This window comes from Chaetura pelagica, unplaced genomic scaffold, assembly GCF_000747805.2.
Source record: "Chaetura pelagica isolate M959 unplaced genomic scaffold, ChaPel_1.0 scaffold1014, whole genome shotgun sequence".
Lineage (NCBI taxonomy): Eukaryota > Metazoa > Chordata > Aves > Apodiformes > Apodidae > Chaetura > Chaetura pelagica.
Window position 1 is genome coordinate 71,925 of NW_009953091.1, and position 16,626 is coordinate 88,550.

At 46.0% G+C, this 16,626-nt stretch overlaps 3 protein-coding genes across 3 annotated transcripts in view; 2 read left to right on the forward strand and 1 right to left on the reverse strand.

Moving 5' to 3' along the window:
* RBM39 (RNA binding motif protein 39) overlaps positions 1-12,854 on the forward strand; it is a 34,929-nt gene extending 22,075 nt beyond the window's left edge. Inside the window, exons 7-13 of the mRNA XM_009997042.1 lie at positions 667-871; positions 1,816-1,893; positions 7,409-7,441; positions 8,815-8,890; positions 9,064-9,169; positions 11,656-11,734; positions 11,844-12,854. Of these exons, the coding sequence (XP_009995344.1) occupies positions 667-871; positions 1,816-1,893; positions 7,409-7,441; positions 8,815-8,890; positions 9,064-9,169; positions 11,656-11,734; positions 11,844-11,944 (678 nt within the window). The 3' untranslated portion in view covers positions 11,945-12,854. The remainder of the gene's footprint in view (positions 1-666; positions 872-1,815; positions 1,894-7,408; positions 7,442-8,814; positions 8,891-9,063; positions 9,170-11,655; positions 11,735-11,843) is intronic.
* Positions 12,855-14,747: 1,893 nt separating this feature from the next.
* On the reverse strand, positions 14,748-16,469 carry ROMO1 (reactive oxygen species modulator 1). The gene is made up of 2 exons (XM_009997041.1): positions 16,335-16,469; positions 14,748-14,929 (listed from the first exon to the last, which is right to left on the reverse strand). The coding sequence occupies exons 1-2, from the start codon at positions 16,463-16,465 to the stop codon at positions 14,821-14,823; spliced, it is 240 nt and encodes a 79-aa protein (XP_009995343.1). The 5' UTR covers positions 16,466-16,469; the 3' UTR covers positions 14,748-14,820.
* A 21-nt stretch (positions 16,470-16,490) lies between these two features.
* NFS1 (NFS1 cysteine desulfurase) overlaps positions 16,491-16,626 on the forward strand; it is a 13,587-nt gene continuing 13,451 nt past the window's right edge. The window contains exon 1 of the mRNA XM_009997043.1: positions 16,491-16,556. Coding sequence (XP_009995345.1) covers positions 16,491-16,556 — 66 coding nt within the window. The remainder of the gene's footprint in view (positions 16,557-16,626) is intronic.

Genomic DNA, 16,626 nt, shown 5'->3' on the forward strand with positions numbered 1-16,626 from the left:
CAGCAGGAAAAAGTACTAGCAAAGACTGACATTTTCACAGTGCTGCAAAAATTACTGAATTTGAGCTTCTTAGGGGAAAGAAAATTTTAGAGGCTAAACCTTTCATTTTCCTCATTACCCTCAGATACATAATTTTGTGAACTTGGGTTTCTTGACTGACCTGGCAATTTGTCAAGGCGGGGGGGGAAAGTCTTGGCTGGAACCTCCAACACTTGAAGACAGACTAAACCAGACTACCTCTATAGCTAACACTTTATGGTTCTAACATTGGTCAAATAAGTGTATTTTTAATTTGATGTTACACAGCATAAAGCAGAACATCTGTTAGGAACAGCCAGTAGATGCATGGCAGTTACAAGGTCACAAGGAAGTGACTCATCCTGAGGAAATGTTGAAAGGGAGCTGCAGCCATGAGTTCTTCTGTTCGTTGCCATGTCTAGATGTTCTAGCTTCAACGATAATATATGTTTAAATATATTCTTAACTAAATTTAAGAAAGTAAATTGTGTGTGTTTGGTTTAAGTGTAAAATACAGAGGGCATTTAAATTAGCTTGCAGCTATTGTTACCTTAAATACAGTGTTTCTCATGTTTACATAACTCTGGATATTCCATGCAGTAGAAGTGTTGCTGAGTCTTACTGAATGTTTATTTTTCCTGTCTACAGTTCTCAGACTCTGAGTGTGCCAAAAAGGCCTTGGAACAACTCAATGGGTTTGAGCTGGCTGGCAGACCCATGAAAGTTGGACATGTAACTGAGCGCACTGATGCTTCCAGTGCCAGTTCCTTTTTGGACAGTGATGAGTTGGAACGGACTGGAATTGACTTGGGAACAACCGGTCGCCTTCAGTTGATGGCAAGACTTGCAGAAGGTAGGTCTGAGGATTGATAGGAAACGTGAAAACACAGTGTTTGGATTCATGCACCCCATGGAATGTGTGGCTGCATGTTCGTGGCACAGATTGACACAGGATCAGCAGTTAAGCGAATGACAACAATGCTCACTATCCCCCCCACCCCAATAGGGAAAGGAGAGAGAGTAAGGAGAGAGGATTCCAGTTTGAAACTCAATTAAACAGCTCTAATGAGAGAGCAGTGATGAAGGAAAACATGTACAAATAAATACAAAATCAGGAATGTGCACAAACCCCATTGCCCTCCCACCCCCAGCAACTCCCAGTGCGCTCTCCCGAGCCAGGACAGTCCCGAAAAGGTCCCAGAGCACCTCTGGAGTTTGGGGCAGAGCAGACAGGCTGAGGGGAGAGATACTGAGGTCAGGAGCACATGGGCTGAGGGATCAAAGGAGAAGATAGATGGGAGTCCTCTCTGGACACTGACCATGGACAGAAGAAGGTAAGGAAATAAGCTTGAGTTCTCTGGTCCCTGAGTTTATACCTAGTGTGATGTGGTGCTCTGGAATGCTCTGCTTGGCCCATTGTGCCACCTGTCCAGACTGCTCCTCCCTATTGGAGGGCTGTAGATCCAGCTCTTCTGTTCCTTGAGTGACCAAAGCAGCAGGTTCAAAAACCAGTGCAAAGTGGCCTTGGTCTCTCAGTAGTAACTATAAACATCCAGATGTTTCCACTAGCTGGAAAACTTGCTGCTGCTTTCAACAAGTGGCTGCTTGGAAGGGAGTTCACTGAAGGAAAACAAATCAGGAAAAAGAAAATTGGCTTCATCCTGGCTCAAACCAGGAGAACACAGAATGGTATCTTTTAAACTTTTGACAAGAGTTGAGGTGTCTGTCAGGGGTGTTGCTGCCTCCCTGCCCGGGTGAGACGTGCTGGCTACAGGGCAGGTCTGTGTTCCCTTCCAGGAACGGGTCTGCAGATCCCCCCGGCGGCACAGCAGGCTCTGCAGATGAGTGGCTCTTTGGCATTTGGAGCTGTGGCAGGTAAGACATGATGCCCTCTTTATTTTTCAAAAATACTTTTATGATTTTGAGACGAGAGGTACTTATCTACATATTGTGGTCTCTTGAAATGAGAACGTAGGTATTGCAGCATGTTTTACAAGCTGTAAAACGTTGCAAATCCATGAGCAAATAAACAGTGACAGTACCTGACAGCTTTGATGGGCATCATTCACTGCTTGAGTTTTGGCAAGTCTGTTGTAGTTAATTCATCCAGAGCTTTCATCTCTATCTTTGCTATTCCTTGTGCTAATGGGGACTTGTATGTTCTACTGTAAATGTTGACTGTTAGAAGTGGCAGGCTCATAATTTGAATGGGATTGAGCCCTCTGAACAGAGCTGTGCCAGGGACAGGAGGGTTGTCAGGAGCTGATGGGGAACACGGCAGCTGAGTGTGCAGCAGTGTTGGGTTTGTGCAGTGCATGTCCTGGTGAGGAAGGGAACTGTGCAGCAGGGAATTTGTGTGTTGATTGGAATCAATTGGCTATAGTGTGCGTGTGCTGTGAGTGGGGGTGTTGGAAGTGTTAATCAGACTTTATTTTGTTGAGAGGGAATGAGGGTGTTACTGCTGCTTCTAGTTCATAGCTGGCCTAAACAACCAGCTGTTAGAAAGGGCTTCAGGACTAGAGCAATGAGGAACCTCCCACAAGAGATTTAAGAATTTACAGAGTGGAATTTCTTCTTATTTTTTATTAATACAAGAACAAAGGGCATGAAACGGTCATAGCAGTAGGAAGGACTTGAATGTCACAAATAAATAGATGCTGGAAGGTGTGAAGTATCAGGAAATCAAGAAAACATGGGTGACATTGTTGTGTTTGTCTTCCAGCAGTTTGTGACAGAAGTGATTCAGATTTAAGATACACCTGAATGATGTTCCTGAAGTTCAGGTGCAGTTTTGAGAAGAGCACATGCATGAAACCATTGCTAGAAGAATATGATAGGGTCTTTCTGTAGGTAGACCCTTGAAAGGAAAAGGAACTGGCTAGGAAAAGAAAAATATGGGTTGAGGAATAAGACGGATTCTCTTTATTTGAGGAGAAAAAGATGAAAAAGGCAGAGTGGCAAGGAGAAAGCATATCCAGTCCAGAAAGGGAAGGAAAGATAAACAAGACTTAACATTAGATCACCTTTAATGCAGGTGATTGTGGTGTGACAGGCTTGCTTGGCAACAGGTGTATTCAGTGAGAAATTAAAATACTTGTAAAAATCACTGATCCTTTCCCCACCCTCATATTTTAAACAAGCCAAACAAATCCAAACTCCCCAAGTCAGGAACATGTCCAGACATGTCTGACACACAGCATGGGATCATTATGAGACAACATGGCTGTGGAGCAATAAGTGATGAGCCTGAATAGAGGTTGTTGAAGAATGTGCATGTTTAGTAAAGGTAGAAATAAAAATGATAGGAGGAGTATTGCTTATTCCACTTGTATGGTACAAAAGGAACAATGCAGATGTGTGCAACGTTGTAACTTTGGAAAAAGATTAAGCTTGTTACTACCATAGAGTCATGAGCTATCCCCAAAGTGAGATTTGGTTATGGATTAAAGATCTCTTTACTCTTAATAGAGAAAATTACTACCAGGAATTATGTCATTATGGGAGACTTTAACTTCCCTGATACAGATTGGAGAAGAATTGCTAGTAATAATGGTGGGGCCCAGATATTCCTGGATGTGATATCCGACAAATTTCTTCATCAAACACTCACTGACTCATGAAGAGGGGATGCTATTTTAAACTCAATTTGGTAAGTAATGAAGATGTTATGGATGAGAATAGAAATGACCGTTGACTTGAGGGATCATGAGTTGCTCAAGTTTAAATGGAAGGATAAACCAAACAGGTCTGTAACTGAGGCTTCTGATGTCAAAAATGGTGGTTGAAGAAACAAGGCAATAAAACCTGGTGCAAGCAACTTGGGTGTTTGAACAGGCAGGATGTTGAAAGGTTCTTCAGTTCCATGTTCCATATTAGATCTGTGTTCCACAGAAGGAAAAAAGAGCCCTGCTAGAAATGAGCTCCACACCAAATTGGGTGATTAACTACCTCAAAAGAAGTAAGGAATAAGCACAGAGCCTGTGAAGAGTAGGAGAAAGGACTGATAATGAAAGAATGTTTTTAGTTGGGAAATAGCTAAGTTGAGAATGACCTGCTAACACTCAGACTGAGTTAGACTTGAATGCATAGGTGAAGATTTACCAACTCTTGAGGGCAAAAAGGAAGCAGGGCTGAGGTTGAATGAAAAATGTTTCAGAATGCCTCAGCTTGTAGTGGGAGCACTGGTTTGGAATTTGAGGAAGGTAGGCTAGGAATATGGATTAAAATCAAAATTATTCACAAGATAGAAACAAAGCTAAAAGCAAGAGCAGAATGTTCTGAATTCAGAGTTGTAAGGAAACACCCATTAAATTAAGGGGGGAATAGGTACATGAAATACAAGGTCTGGTATCTACTCTTGTCAAGAAATATTTGAAGTCTGTGATACAATATATAGCTTGAATATCTAATTCTGAATTACTAACACTTAAAAGCAAGGAAGAACCTCATAATCTAGCTCATTTCCAGTCTGGTTAATCCAACTTGAATTCTGTCCTCCTAAAGTCAGACTGAAGGTGGGAAACTGGAGAATTTTATTAGTGTAGCATCCTTTGGAGAAACTGCATGTAAAGGCTAACCATCTTGGGTTGCTCTGACTTGCTTAGAGCAGCTGTAGAACTCTTCTCTCTGAGCTTCTGACTTGTCGTTTGGAGTACAGGAGGTACAAGATGTGTGAAGGAGCTGGCTCAAAGAGGGTTTTTTTCAGTGGCAAACTGGGCAGATTGGAGGCTGTTGGTGAAGCCCAAGTTCAGATGTTGGACTGATCTCTAATATTTACATTAATAACAGTGATCAACAGGAGTAGGAGTGAGGAGAGTAAATAACAGAGGTGCTGTCAATAGGGATTCCTGGGGTGTTGTGCATTGCTCACCTCAGGATAGAAACATTCAAGGTATGTAGCCTGGGAGCTTGACAGTGGGAGATGGCCAAGGAGGATCCCAAAATGCTCCAGTTGTGGTCAGTGGATGGATATGGAGTGTTAGTGGGGTGCAGTTTGGGAAGGACAGCTGTGTTCTGAGAGGGAGCACACCTGAGCATCTGAGGTGTGACATCATCTTCTGTGAACGGTCATGGTCACCCATGTTCAGGGTGGTTTGGATCAGACTGAAAAAGAAAAGCTAAAGAGTTAGTTCTGTGGGAGACCTGAGAACTTGAATGTGCTTCCCATGGAGAAAATTCCAGCAGGAAAAAGAATTGCTGCTTAACAGTTGTAGCTGTGACCTTACTGTTCTCCAGTAAATTCTGTCTGAAAATCTGAAACTGAAAATTACCATGAGGCTATAAAACATCCTTCTAATGCTTTGTAGGACAAAACATTCCTTCCTTTTGAGAAGGAGCTATCTGTTGAAAAAGATGGAGGTGCAGTGCTGCAGTGGGGGAGGAAGAGGTGTCACCATCCAGGACCTCTACTGGAGCTGCTGTTCTGTTGCATGTAATTACTTAGAAAGCTGAGGAATATTTGGCAGGTTTTTGTTTATTTAAAACTTAACTGTGCTTGAAAAGAAATGTTTCTTCATTTTGGTTAAGCACACAAATGTTTTGGTAGCTATTTCTGTATTTCTGCTTTCTCTGCACTGAGCATGTACATCTCAGCCATGCTGCTCTTAGGGCCATACATACAGGACATACTACAGAAGTTATTGTGATCTTAACTTGACAGATGTAGTAATTCTAGCTTCCACATGCCATTAAAACTGCATGCAGGGAAGAATAAAAGTTGACAAGAGAGACAATGAGTTTTGAAATCCAGTGTGAATTTAGCAGTGAGAGGTGAATCATTCCTCATGCATGAGCAGCAAGAAGATGTGGTGGACAGGGGTTGTGTTTCAGAGATGGTAGGTAGTTAACCTGTGAAACTTGTTGCCACAAGGTGCTGTTAGTTGATCTTGCTGTTTTTAGAACAGATATGACTCTTGGCCCTAGAAGGAAGATGAAGAGCTGACCTGTGCAGCCCTGCCCTGCTGGGTGCAGGTGGCTGGGAGTGTTCAGCTGCAGAGCCTCAGGGTGACCAGCATGGGGTGAGAGCAGGTGTACCTGCTGTCTGTGTGCAGTCTGTCAGAATTGCAGTCTGTCCTCATGTAACTAGAGTGATTTAGGAGATTTGGGGTTTATTTTTTAAAGTCACAACATTTATTAAAAATAAGTAGTAGTTAACTAGTTAATTAGTTACAGAATTGGCCAAATCCATGCAGTTTCTGCAGAGAAGACAGACCAAGACAGTCCTTCCCCTTCTGGTATTTCTCATTCTGTGGAGTTGAGGTTTTCTTTGAGTTAAGATCCAGGTGGAAAACATGCTAAATGTAGCTGATTCTCAGCTCGGCCTTCAGAGCTTGCTCCTTCCATCTCTTATTTTTCAACATGGCTCCCAGTGTGTGTGCTTCCATGGAAGTCACTTGGGAGGGCATGTGAGGAAGACTTGCCTTCAGGGCTCTCACTGCCTAATACTTAAAAGAAAAAAAAAATAAAGTAACTCCTGTTGGTCCCCCAGGTGTTGTGGAGGAGGAATTATTAGAAAGGAAAAATGAAAATACCTTAAGATACCAGGTATCAAAAAGTAAGCCTGGAAACTCACTTGAGGTCCATCACTTCACTGCTTTCTAAACAAGTGAATTCACATGGTCATTAGCTTTAGTCTGCTAACTCTTTGTGTGAATTAAATTGGAACAGAATTGAGGATGTTTATGTGTGCAGTTCTTGTGTTCTGACTTTGTTGGTTTAAAGATGTGAAGCACTGGAGATGTATTCAGAAATGGTTAGAAAGTCTTATTTTTCTGTTCCTGTTATTTCAAATTAGGACAGGTTTGTTATACAAGTAGGTAGTGTTTTCTTGTCAAATTACATGGTTCTGAACACTTTAAAATGTTTTTAATTTTACAAATACCAAAGTAACTTGTAATTGTGCCATTTGTATGAAAAGATAACAGGGGAACTGTTGCCTTACTCTACTGGAAACTGAATTTGAAAACTGTTTTCATGATGTCACATCTGGATGTGTCTTAAAAGCTGTCTGTTAGCAAAGATGCCAAACTTCTAATGCCTCTAAGAATTGCTGTAATTATTTTCTCATGGAAAAAAATACATCTAACAAAGAGTCCTAGTTCAGCAAAGAAAGGTGGAAATGATACACTGAATTAAAGGCCATGCTCATGTCTTTCCCTTTAAGGTACTTGCTCTTTGGAATACCCTTAACCTTTGTGGTCAGGGATTATCTGTTCCAGCTGAGAAGCTGAAATTAGTGAAACTCCTCACAACTAGAAAGCAACAGTGAGAGTAGGGTGAGGTATTTGAACAAGCTTTTAGCCACAACAAAACAAGCTAAACAACCTGGCTGGCAGGTAACACCAACAGTACTAGCAAGTGTGCTAATTACCTTGTGTCTGTTTTTCTTTAGATTTGCAAACAAGACTGTCTCAGCAGAATGAAGGTAAACAACATTTGTTATAACTTGTCACCAGTTGGTTTTAAGATGTCAATAAGTGAAATGCATCTCGTGGAGAGTTTGCCAACAGCCTAGGCAATGGATGCCTTTTGTGTCTGTGGGAGGCACACTGTGCATGGATTATTCATAGAATCCCAGTGGAATCTGGGATCCTCTGTGAAGATCATCCAGCCCAACTGAAGGAGCCTCCACAACCTCTCTGGGCAGCCTGTCCCAGGGCTCTGTTACCCTCACAGGAAAGAAGTTTCTTCTCATGTTGAGGTGGAACTTCCTGTGCTGTCACTTGGTGCCGTTTCCCCTCGTCCTGTCACAGGCACCACTGAACACAGATTGGCCTGTTCTTGACACCCACCCTGCAGATATTTGTAGACATGCATAAGGTCCCCTCTTAAGTCATATTATTGGGCTAAATAACAGTGTCTGTTCAACACTTTGCCTTTTCTTGGTAGCATTTCTTCACTGCCAGTAACATTCCCCAGCCATATTTTAGTCCTAGGAAATGTGAGGGTGTGTGGGATTTTTGTGGGTGTAGGTGTGGTTGGGATTGGGGGTTTTTATCCTGCCTTAAGAGGTAGGGACTAAGGGGCCATAGGAGAACCAGAAGTTTAGGGTTACTGCCCCTGGATCATCTCACTCTGATGCAGAGCCCCTCATGGCTGCATGTGTAGAGAGAAGGTGGCTGTGACTGCAGCTGAATTACCAGAAGCTTTGCAGCCTGAAGGACAATGCTTCTCTCTCATGAGATGTGCTGGGATGATGAGCAACACTAAAGGCCAAGTCACAACTTCATAGCTCCTGGGAGAGAGTGCATATCTGGTCTCCAGTGAAAAAAATTAGAATTGTACTTGTCAAATATTTCCTGGGTTACACATTTCCAAGGGACAAAAGTGCAGATACCATTTTTAGAAGGATAATTCATTGTGCTTAAAATCCATACTGAGAATTCTCCAAGGTGTCTGTCAGTGCCTGTGAGGTCAGGTGGGGCCACTCCACCCTCAGCTGCTGCTTGGTTTCTGTGAGAAGAAAGGAAAGTGACATTCCAGGCAGTTCACCTACATGTGAAGATGCCTGTAAATATTCACATGGAAGATTTGCCCAACTCCATATACAGGGTCATCTTCACTTTCCAGCTTCAACTGTAGTTGATCTGTACTGTTTTCTGTATTGATCAATTTAAATTGTCTATCACAGGTAGTGTCTAGTTGGGAGTTTTGCTTTCCTGCCTGCAGTTTTTTGTTAAGAACTGTTGTTATCGCTGAATGTTCAGATTTTAAATAATAGATAGAACTTATTAATTTAATTTGGAGCTGTGCATAGTGGGTTCTTAGATTTGTTACTGTGTTTTTCCATTACAACAGTTCTGGCTGCAGCTGCTTCTGTACAACCACTGGCAACACAGTGCTTCCAGCTGTCCAACATGTTTAATCCTCAAACGTAAGTGTTATTTTTTTGTTTGTTTCTGTTTGGAGTTTGTTGATGACTTCAACATCTGGGAAAGGAATCAGAATGTTGCAGAGTTGTTTGGGGTTTTTTGTGGGTTTCAGGGTGGATTTTTTCAGAGTGATGATAATTCCATGTCTGTCCTGTTCTTCATTCACCCCCTACAGTGAAGAAGAAGCTGGCTGGGATACTGAAATTAAAGATGATGTGATTGAGGAATGTAACAAACATGGAGGAGTTATCCACATCTATGTAGACAAAAACTCAGCTCAGGTAGGTCTGGTTCCAAGGAGACACTAAGCAGCAGCTTTTTGGAGTTTTGTTGCTTTGTGGTGTATAGAGGGAGCATTGTAAATACCTTTTTTATCCTTAAACTGAACTGAAATATCAAGCGACTTTGCAGCTTTTGCAGAATGTAGGTGGTTCCCTCCTGTTCATTGTGGGTAACTAAGCCATGTGTGAAGGCAGTTTCCTGCTGTTGCAGTCTGCTCTTCCAGATTCACAGACATATACAGATTGGTCTCCTTCCCATGAGACATCCCAAACCCACTCCTGTGCAGTGTGCTCCAGGCCATCCTGCTTTAGTGGGGGAGTTGGACTAGATCATCGCTAGAGGTCCCTCCCAACCCCAGTGAGTTTGTGAGTCTGACACAAGTTACTGTAGAAGTACACCTCTTCAGTTCTGACATTTCACTTTTCCTTGAAGCTGTGCCTTTCCCAAAAGCCAGAGGCTTCCAGCTTCCTTTGCTCCTAGGGCTTCTTAGTCCAAAGGACAGCCTGCTCCAGAGGAGTGCAGAGTTGTGGTTACATGTGTGCCTTATACCCCTCCTTGGAGACAGCTCTGTTCACTGGCGCTGTTCCCCTCTTGCTGTGGGCAGTAGGAGGCCTAGACTCAGAACAGGAAGAAGCAGAAAAGGGGCTCCTGCTGCAGACTTAATTACAAGGTGGTGCCTGTTGGAGGGACTCTCAGCCTGCATCTTCAAAAGGCTGATAGATTTTTCTTCCATGTTCACTTTGTTTACACACTTGTTTGTCTCTTCCCCTGTATTTCAGCTCTTGGAACATAAACTTGAAGGTCTGTAAAGATGTTTTGCCACCTTGAACCCCTTTTATGTAGAATTCACAGCTCAAACTGAAGTACAGTTTTCAAACTCTCTCACTAGTAAATGAATTTCTAAGCATCAAGCCCTGGAAGTGTCCTGTTGTGTGAGGCTGAAATGGCCATTCCTGTCCCAGTCAGTGTTGGTTAGATGGGATTGTGCTGCCTTCCTCATGCACTTGGCACTCACCAACCTTTGTTATCATTGTGTTGCTTCTACAGGGACCTCTTGTCACCTGAAAGCCTTTCAGCTGGATCACTGAGATGTTAGGTTAGAGATGAGTTGCAGTCTAGGACAGAAAACAGCATGTGATCTTTCTTGGCAGTTCTTACTCCTCAGGATCACTGTTGCATTGGACTGCTGGGCTGGTGGGAGGCAGAAACCTTCCCCCCAGTCTGTTACTGTCTTAGAGAAAACCCACTGTCCTTTGACAGAGGGGAAAAAATGAAACCAGAAACCCAAGAGGAACCACTACACCCAACTTCCCAAAACCTGCAGCAGCCTCAGCATCCCTCACTTAGGTTCTGAGCACAGAGCTGCCCATCTGGTCCCCATCAGCAAGTGGGTTTAAGTGAAGAAACCACAGCTACTTTACCAGGAGTTAGGTGTTTGTTGTATGGAATCTGTTTGGTCACAGCAGAGATGTAAAATACACACTGGTAGTTCAAATACTGTCTTGGAACATAACTTTTCCACTGTGTTGCCAGGCTTAGGTTCTGGTTATCTCGGGTTTTAATGGCTCATCTTTTTAGGGCTCTTTCCAAGACAGCCAGACCTGCCAGGCTAAGGGCTGTGAGTGCTCAGCCCTGAAGCTGGGATGAACTGTGAGTGGGGAGGTTGCAGAGCCCTGAGCAGGTGCTCTCATGTGCTGCCCCAGCCTGTGCTGGGCTGTCTGAGAGGGAGGGAAAGCTCTGTGTGGCCGTGTCCCCTCAGGGGCTGAACAGCCTGCATGTCTGTGCAGGGCTGGCAGAGACAGAGCCAGTTGTGTTACTGTGCCTGGAACATCAGCCCCTCAGCTAGAGTTGGCAGAAGGTCAGTCTGTCACTCGCTGTAGTGATCATCTCAGGCTCTTGCTCTGCTATGATGAGTTGTTTCCCCTTTGTCTCAGTCCTGGTTCAAATAAAGACAGATGCTGAAGTTCACATACAATTTTGACAGTGCCAGTCTTCTTTGGAGTGCTAGATGTGGTTCCTGCCTGGGGCACGGGCAGTGTGTAATCTCTTGCAAACCAGAGAGTGAACTTGGAGATCTCCTAAAGCCTTGGTGGTTCCAGTGGTGATGGACAGGACTTGCTGGCCAGCCTGCAGCAGTGGTGGCCAGACAAATCCTGCCTTTTTGTTTCCCATGGGATTGGTCATGAGGAGCTGTTAGATGCTCTCTTTGAAGGGTTATTAGGAGCAAGTGAGCAGTTGATTTTGGGTCAAGGTCACATTAGGGTTGTTCTGCAGAACCTGTTGAGCAGTTCATGCTGAGGTAACTGCAGGGCATGCAGGGCAGCAAAATGGACCAGTGCTCTGTGTTCCACTGCTGCCTCTGCACAGGACTCAGTGCCAGCAGGAGCAGAGCAGGGTGGGTTTGCCCCAGCAAGGTCAGGAAAGTGACTTGGAAGGTGCCCGAGGCTCCTCCAGCCACTAAAGAACCAAAACTTCTGTCCTGCAGGGCAACGTGTACGTCAAGTGTCCGTCGATCGCCGCTGCCATCGCGGCCGTCAACGCGTTGCATGGGAGGTGGTTTGCAGGTGAGTGGACTTCATGTAGAGACCTGCATGTATTCATTACAGAAAAAGTGATTATTTTTTTTTTTAATTATTATTTTTAAATAACTTGTTTTTTCACTCTTCTGCCCAGGTAAAATGATCACAGCAGCGTATGTACCTCTTCCAACATACCATAGCCTTTTCCCAGATTCCATGACTGCAACCCAACTACTGGTTCCTGTTCGACGATGAAGATGGATTTAGTCAGTTTTGTACATAGTTATTTTTTGGAGGAAGATTGAGTTATCTTTTATTTAGATAAAACTAAAGGAAAGGATTTACTGTCATTTTGTGTACACTTCCTGCTACCTTTAAAAATAAAATGAAGTAAGCAGAAATGCAGTGTGTTCATTCTCCTTAACTAGCATTTCCACTGTATACAAAGCTGTTGACTTCTTGTTCTGCCTTGTAATTCTTGTACATTTACTAAGGTGATCTGTAGGAACTGAGAAGTAGCTCTTAGAAAACAAGTTATTTGTAAAAGGCAGATGGGACATGATGACATTTTTAATGTTTCACAAGCCTTTCTTTTAATGCAGCAATTGCATTTTACATTTCACTAAATGTAGGTGATCTGCTTAAGGTTAATATCGGAGATAGACTCGATGAAGGGACTTACTTAGTGTTTTGTATAAATGGAAAATTCAACAAGCTGCTGAAAGCTGAGTCCAGGCAGCCACTCAGCTTGCTTTGTGCTGAATATTTGGTAAGAATAGAAGGATTGAAGGGTTTTATTTCTTGATGGTATCTTTTGATTAATGTATCTGTAAAAGTTTCTTTGTAAATACTGTGTGAGGTGTGTCTAAGTTTCCAAACAAAACCATCTCTGCATTTCCAGATGAGTTTCTCTGTCTGCAGTGGGGCACATTTGAAGGATTTCAGCCAAGTCTGAAAATCTGTAGGAAATACAGAAACATGTTTTGTTCTGGTTGCATATAATCTTTGCTCTTTTTAAGCTCTGTGAGCTCTGAAATATATTTTTGGGTTACTTCAGTGTGTTTGACAAGACAGCTTGTTATTTCTATCAAACAAAGACTTTCATATTGCAACAATCTTTGTAAGAACCACTCAAATAAAATTCTCTTAAAAAGGCCTTCATGAAGCTTCATTTCTCTGCTCTCCTGCTGCAACTGGAGCTGAAGGCTGGAGGTGAGTGAGTGGTGCTTGGAAGTGGTGGCAGTTGGGAATTCCACTGCTCCAGGAGAACAGGCAGGAGCTGGTTCCTGCTGGTGTGAATGCTCTGTGCACTGAGGGCCTGGAGGTGGCTGGGTGGTGCACAGCTCTCCCCCTTTCTCAGGCCTGCTCTGGATTGTTCCCAGGGTAACCCCCCTGCCCACCTCTGCTCCCATCCTGCTGTGAAATGCAGGGATTTCAGGAGTGATCTGTGTTGGCTTTGAGCCTGGTGCCTGTAGGGCAGCCTGTGGGGATTGTCCTGGTGCCCTTTCCCTGCCGTTGGGATTCGGGGGCTGATGAAAGCTGTGCAGGAGGGTGAAGGGGCTGGGCAGAGATCCTCCAGTGCTTGGGACAAGGTGGTAGTGACCTTGTGCTGGCCTTGGGTGCTGCCAAAGTGGAGGCAGCTGAGCTGCTGTGTGGCGAGACTTGGGCAGCAATCCAGGAGGGAGCTGTGGGAGGAAAGGGACCAGGCAACTGGAGGGACAAATAGGGGGAGCCAGAGTGTTGGGAGCAGGTGACTTGGCTGAAGAAAGCCAAGCTGGGCTGCTCTGGTTTTGCTTGGCATTATTCTTCTAGCGAGAAAAACCAGAGCTGTTCCCGAGCAGCTGCCCTGCTGTCCCTGCCCTGTCATGGCAGCTTCTCTGAGGTTGCAGAGCCTCGTGCCAGCAGAGGGCACGTGCGCAGTGCAGATCTGTATTTTCTGTATTTCTCCCTTAAATATATGGAAAACGGCCCTTGGGCAAAGACTGTGCCAGGTGCTGGTTTGGGACCTGCTGCGGCAAACCTGTCCTCAAATCCAGGAGGAGCAAAGAGAAGCCTCGTTTCAAAAGGCAAGTAAGGGGAGGTTGCAACACCAAACCAAACACTCCCGAGTTGGGCTGTCGGCAGCGCCCAGGCTGGGAATGGCAGGGAAGGATCCCCAGCTCTCCCTGGGAAGCACCTTGTAGCCCCCTCCAGGCAGACTGTAAGGAAAGGCTGTTTCTTGCTGTGCTGCTCTTACGCCGAAGGCCCTTCCCGAAGGAATGGAAAAAAGCTCCTACAAGTTCCCATGGCTGGAGGCAGCTGCCACCCCTCCCTGCCCCGGCACAGCAGAGCCCGCCCCGCCGAGGGGCAGGGCTTGGGGGAGCCTGTGCTGGAGCATCCCTGAAGAATGGCCTGGCCAGGACAGCACATATCCCACATCCCTGGGTGGTTGGACTAGATGATCTTTCGAGGTCCCTTCCAACCCCTAGGATTCTATGATTCCTCTCGTGACTCCTCACAAAACACCTTTTTCTGTCCTGTGACAGGAGCATTTTCCATTTTCCAGCACTCCACAATTTCCAGCTCTGGCAGCACAGCTGTCCCTGTGCTGCTCCCTGGCTGCTCCTGCACCCACACACTGCCAGGCTGGAAGAAAGTGCCTGAGCTGCCCTTGGTTGCAGAAGAACTTCCCCAGGTCCTCCTGGGTCCCTTGCTCTCCATGAGGGCATTTGCCCCTTAGCATCAGGAACCAGAAACAGGGTCAGCTTCAACCCACCTACTTCTGCAAGAGATGTTGGACAGTTGGTCTGAATTAGCCCCTGAGCAACTCCCCTGGATGCAGGAAGGCTGGAGCAGCTCCAGTCACACAACAGGACTGGGAGCTGTGCAAGGAGCAGAGGGAAAAACGTGTGCTCTGTGCATAGACCTGGGAAAGAGGAACTTTAATGCAGTACAAAGGGTTATTAATTCTCATTGTCACGGGGGTAAGAGATGAGAGGAAACTAGAAATTTGGTAAAAAGCATGTTTACAACCTGGAGAGCGAGGATGGAGCTTCGCTGCTTCAGGCAGAGCTCTCACTTCCAGGTGTCTAAAGATTTTATTATGGTACAGAGGAGGAATGGCTGGATGGGCAGGAAGCCCAAGCTCCAGGTTAGCAGCGGATTCCCATCCCAATAGCCATGAATGTCCCAAACGTCCCTCCGCTCTGCATCATCGTTTTGCCGACTCCACCCATCAGCTCTCGTCCTCTCATGCCAATCCTGAGGGAAACGGGGAAAGAGGAACAGGAATTAGATAAAAGCTGATGCCTGGCAGGCAATAGACAGCAGGGAACAGCTGAACCCAGGAGCTGGGGCTGCCCAAGCACCCCCACCTAACGCTGCCTCTTCAGGCTCCAGTCGATTTCCTGGGCAGGGGGACGGGGCTGCTGTGCCCTGTGCTGGAGCTCTGCAACTTCCCATGGAGCTCTGCAACTTCCCATGGAGCCGTTTCCTTTGGAACAGCCAACAGCCCACACTGCACCCTCCTGCCAGGCCACCAGCAGACACAGCTTGACCTGCCAGTGCCCCAGATACCCTGAATTTTGGGGGGGTAGGGAGGGAAGCACATCCAAGTATTGGACTTCCCAGAGAATACAAAAGGTCTGCCAGCTGGGGCAGGATTTTTAATACCACCATGTTGTAAATTAACTTCCTGTTTACTACTGACATGGAATTTTTAATAGGAGAAAAACTAGGAAGGCCCAGGAGTGTCCAGGGACATTTCTGTTCTCCAGCTCCCTGAGGTCAAACTGAAAGAACTGTTGCTCAGTGACCTCCTGCAGTGTTGGCCTTTCAGCACTGCAGGGTCTAAGGAATTTTGTACACTTTGTTTTTAAAACATGGAGATTTTCCCTTAAAAATGGTACAGCAGAAGCAACAGTGAGTGGTATCATTCCAGTACTCCAAAACTGCTGGGATTACTGCTCCCAAGTACCCTCAGTCTGTGTTTTTTGCCAGCCCTGTCCCATGCACAAACACTCCCCAGCATATGAGAGGCATGAACACTTGATGAGACTTTGAGCCTTTTCCTCCTTCCAGCCTCACCATCAAATCCTTGCCCATGGATAATCACAGACTGAACACTCAAGCAGAAAGAGTTCTGCAAGGAATGCAACAGCTGGTTTCAGGAATTCCTTCTGATGGATGATGTGCCCAAAGCAGCCAGGGAGCAGCACCAGAGCCAGCCTGGGGCAGCCAGTGGTGTTTCTGTGCTGGGGAAAGGGGGATGGTGTCCCTCTGATTCACAATGGGATTGTCCCAGTGCCAGCCACAGCTCCTGCAGTTGGGGGTCAGGGTCTGTGCAGGAGGATGGGACACCCAGAGCTGGCTGAGCCCCTTGGGAAGCGTCAGAGCTGCACGTCCATTGCACGATGCACCCAGCTCCTCCTGGAGCTGAACTCACACAGCTGCCCAACACAGCCTCCCTCAGGAGCAGCAGGAAAAGGGCAGGGCAGTGACCCGAGGCCATGTCCTGTCACCAGGCTCTGCAGCTGGGGACAATTCTGAGCTGCTGGCCAAGCTCCCCAATGTGCTGACACAGGCCCGAGCCTGCCTTCCCGACCCCACAGCCCTTCCCCCCGGCCTTGGCTCTGTCCCAGCCCACAGGAGCCGTTTCCTCACCCACCTGAGGCAGGAGAAGGTGCCGAACAGCGCCCCTGCAGCCATGCCCACGGCAAAGCCCATCACGAACCCCATCTTCACCCTGTCAAAGCAGCTGGGCTGCGACTGCCCGTACGGGCCCACGGTCACCGGCATCTGGAAGCGAAACACAAGGAACCCCATGGATTTTCTGCTTCACCTAACGGGTCTCTATGACCACGCTGGGCTGCAGAGCAGGTCCCCCCGGGTCGGAGCCTCTCGCCGCCGCAGGGCCAGCCGCCCCGCCGGCTTCAGACCCCCCTTCCCCCCCCCTGCGC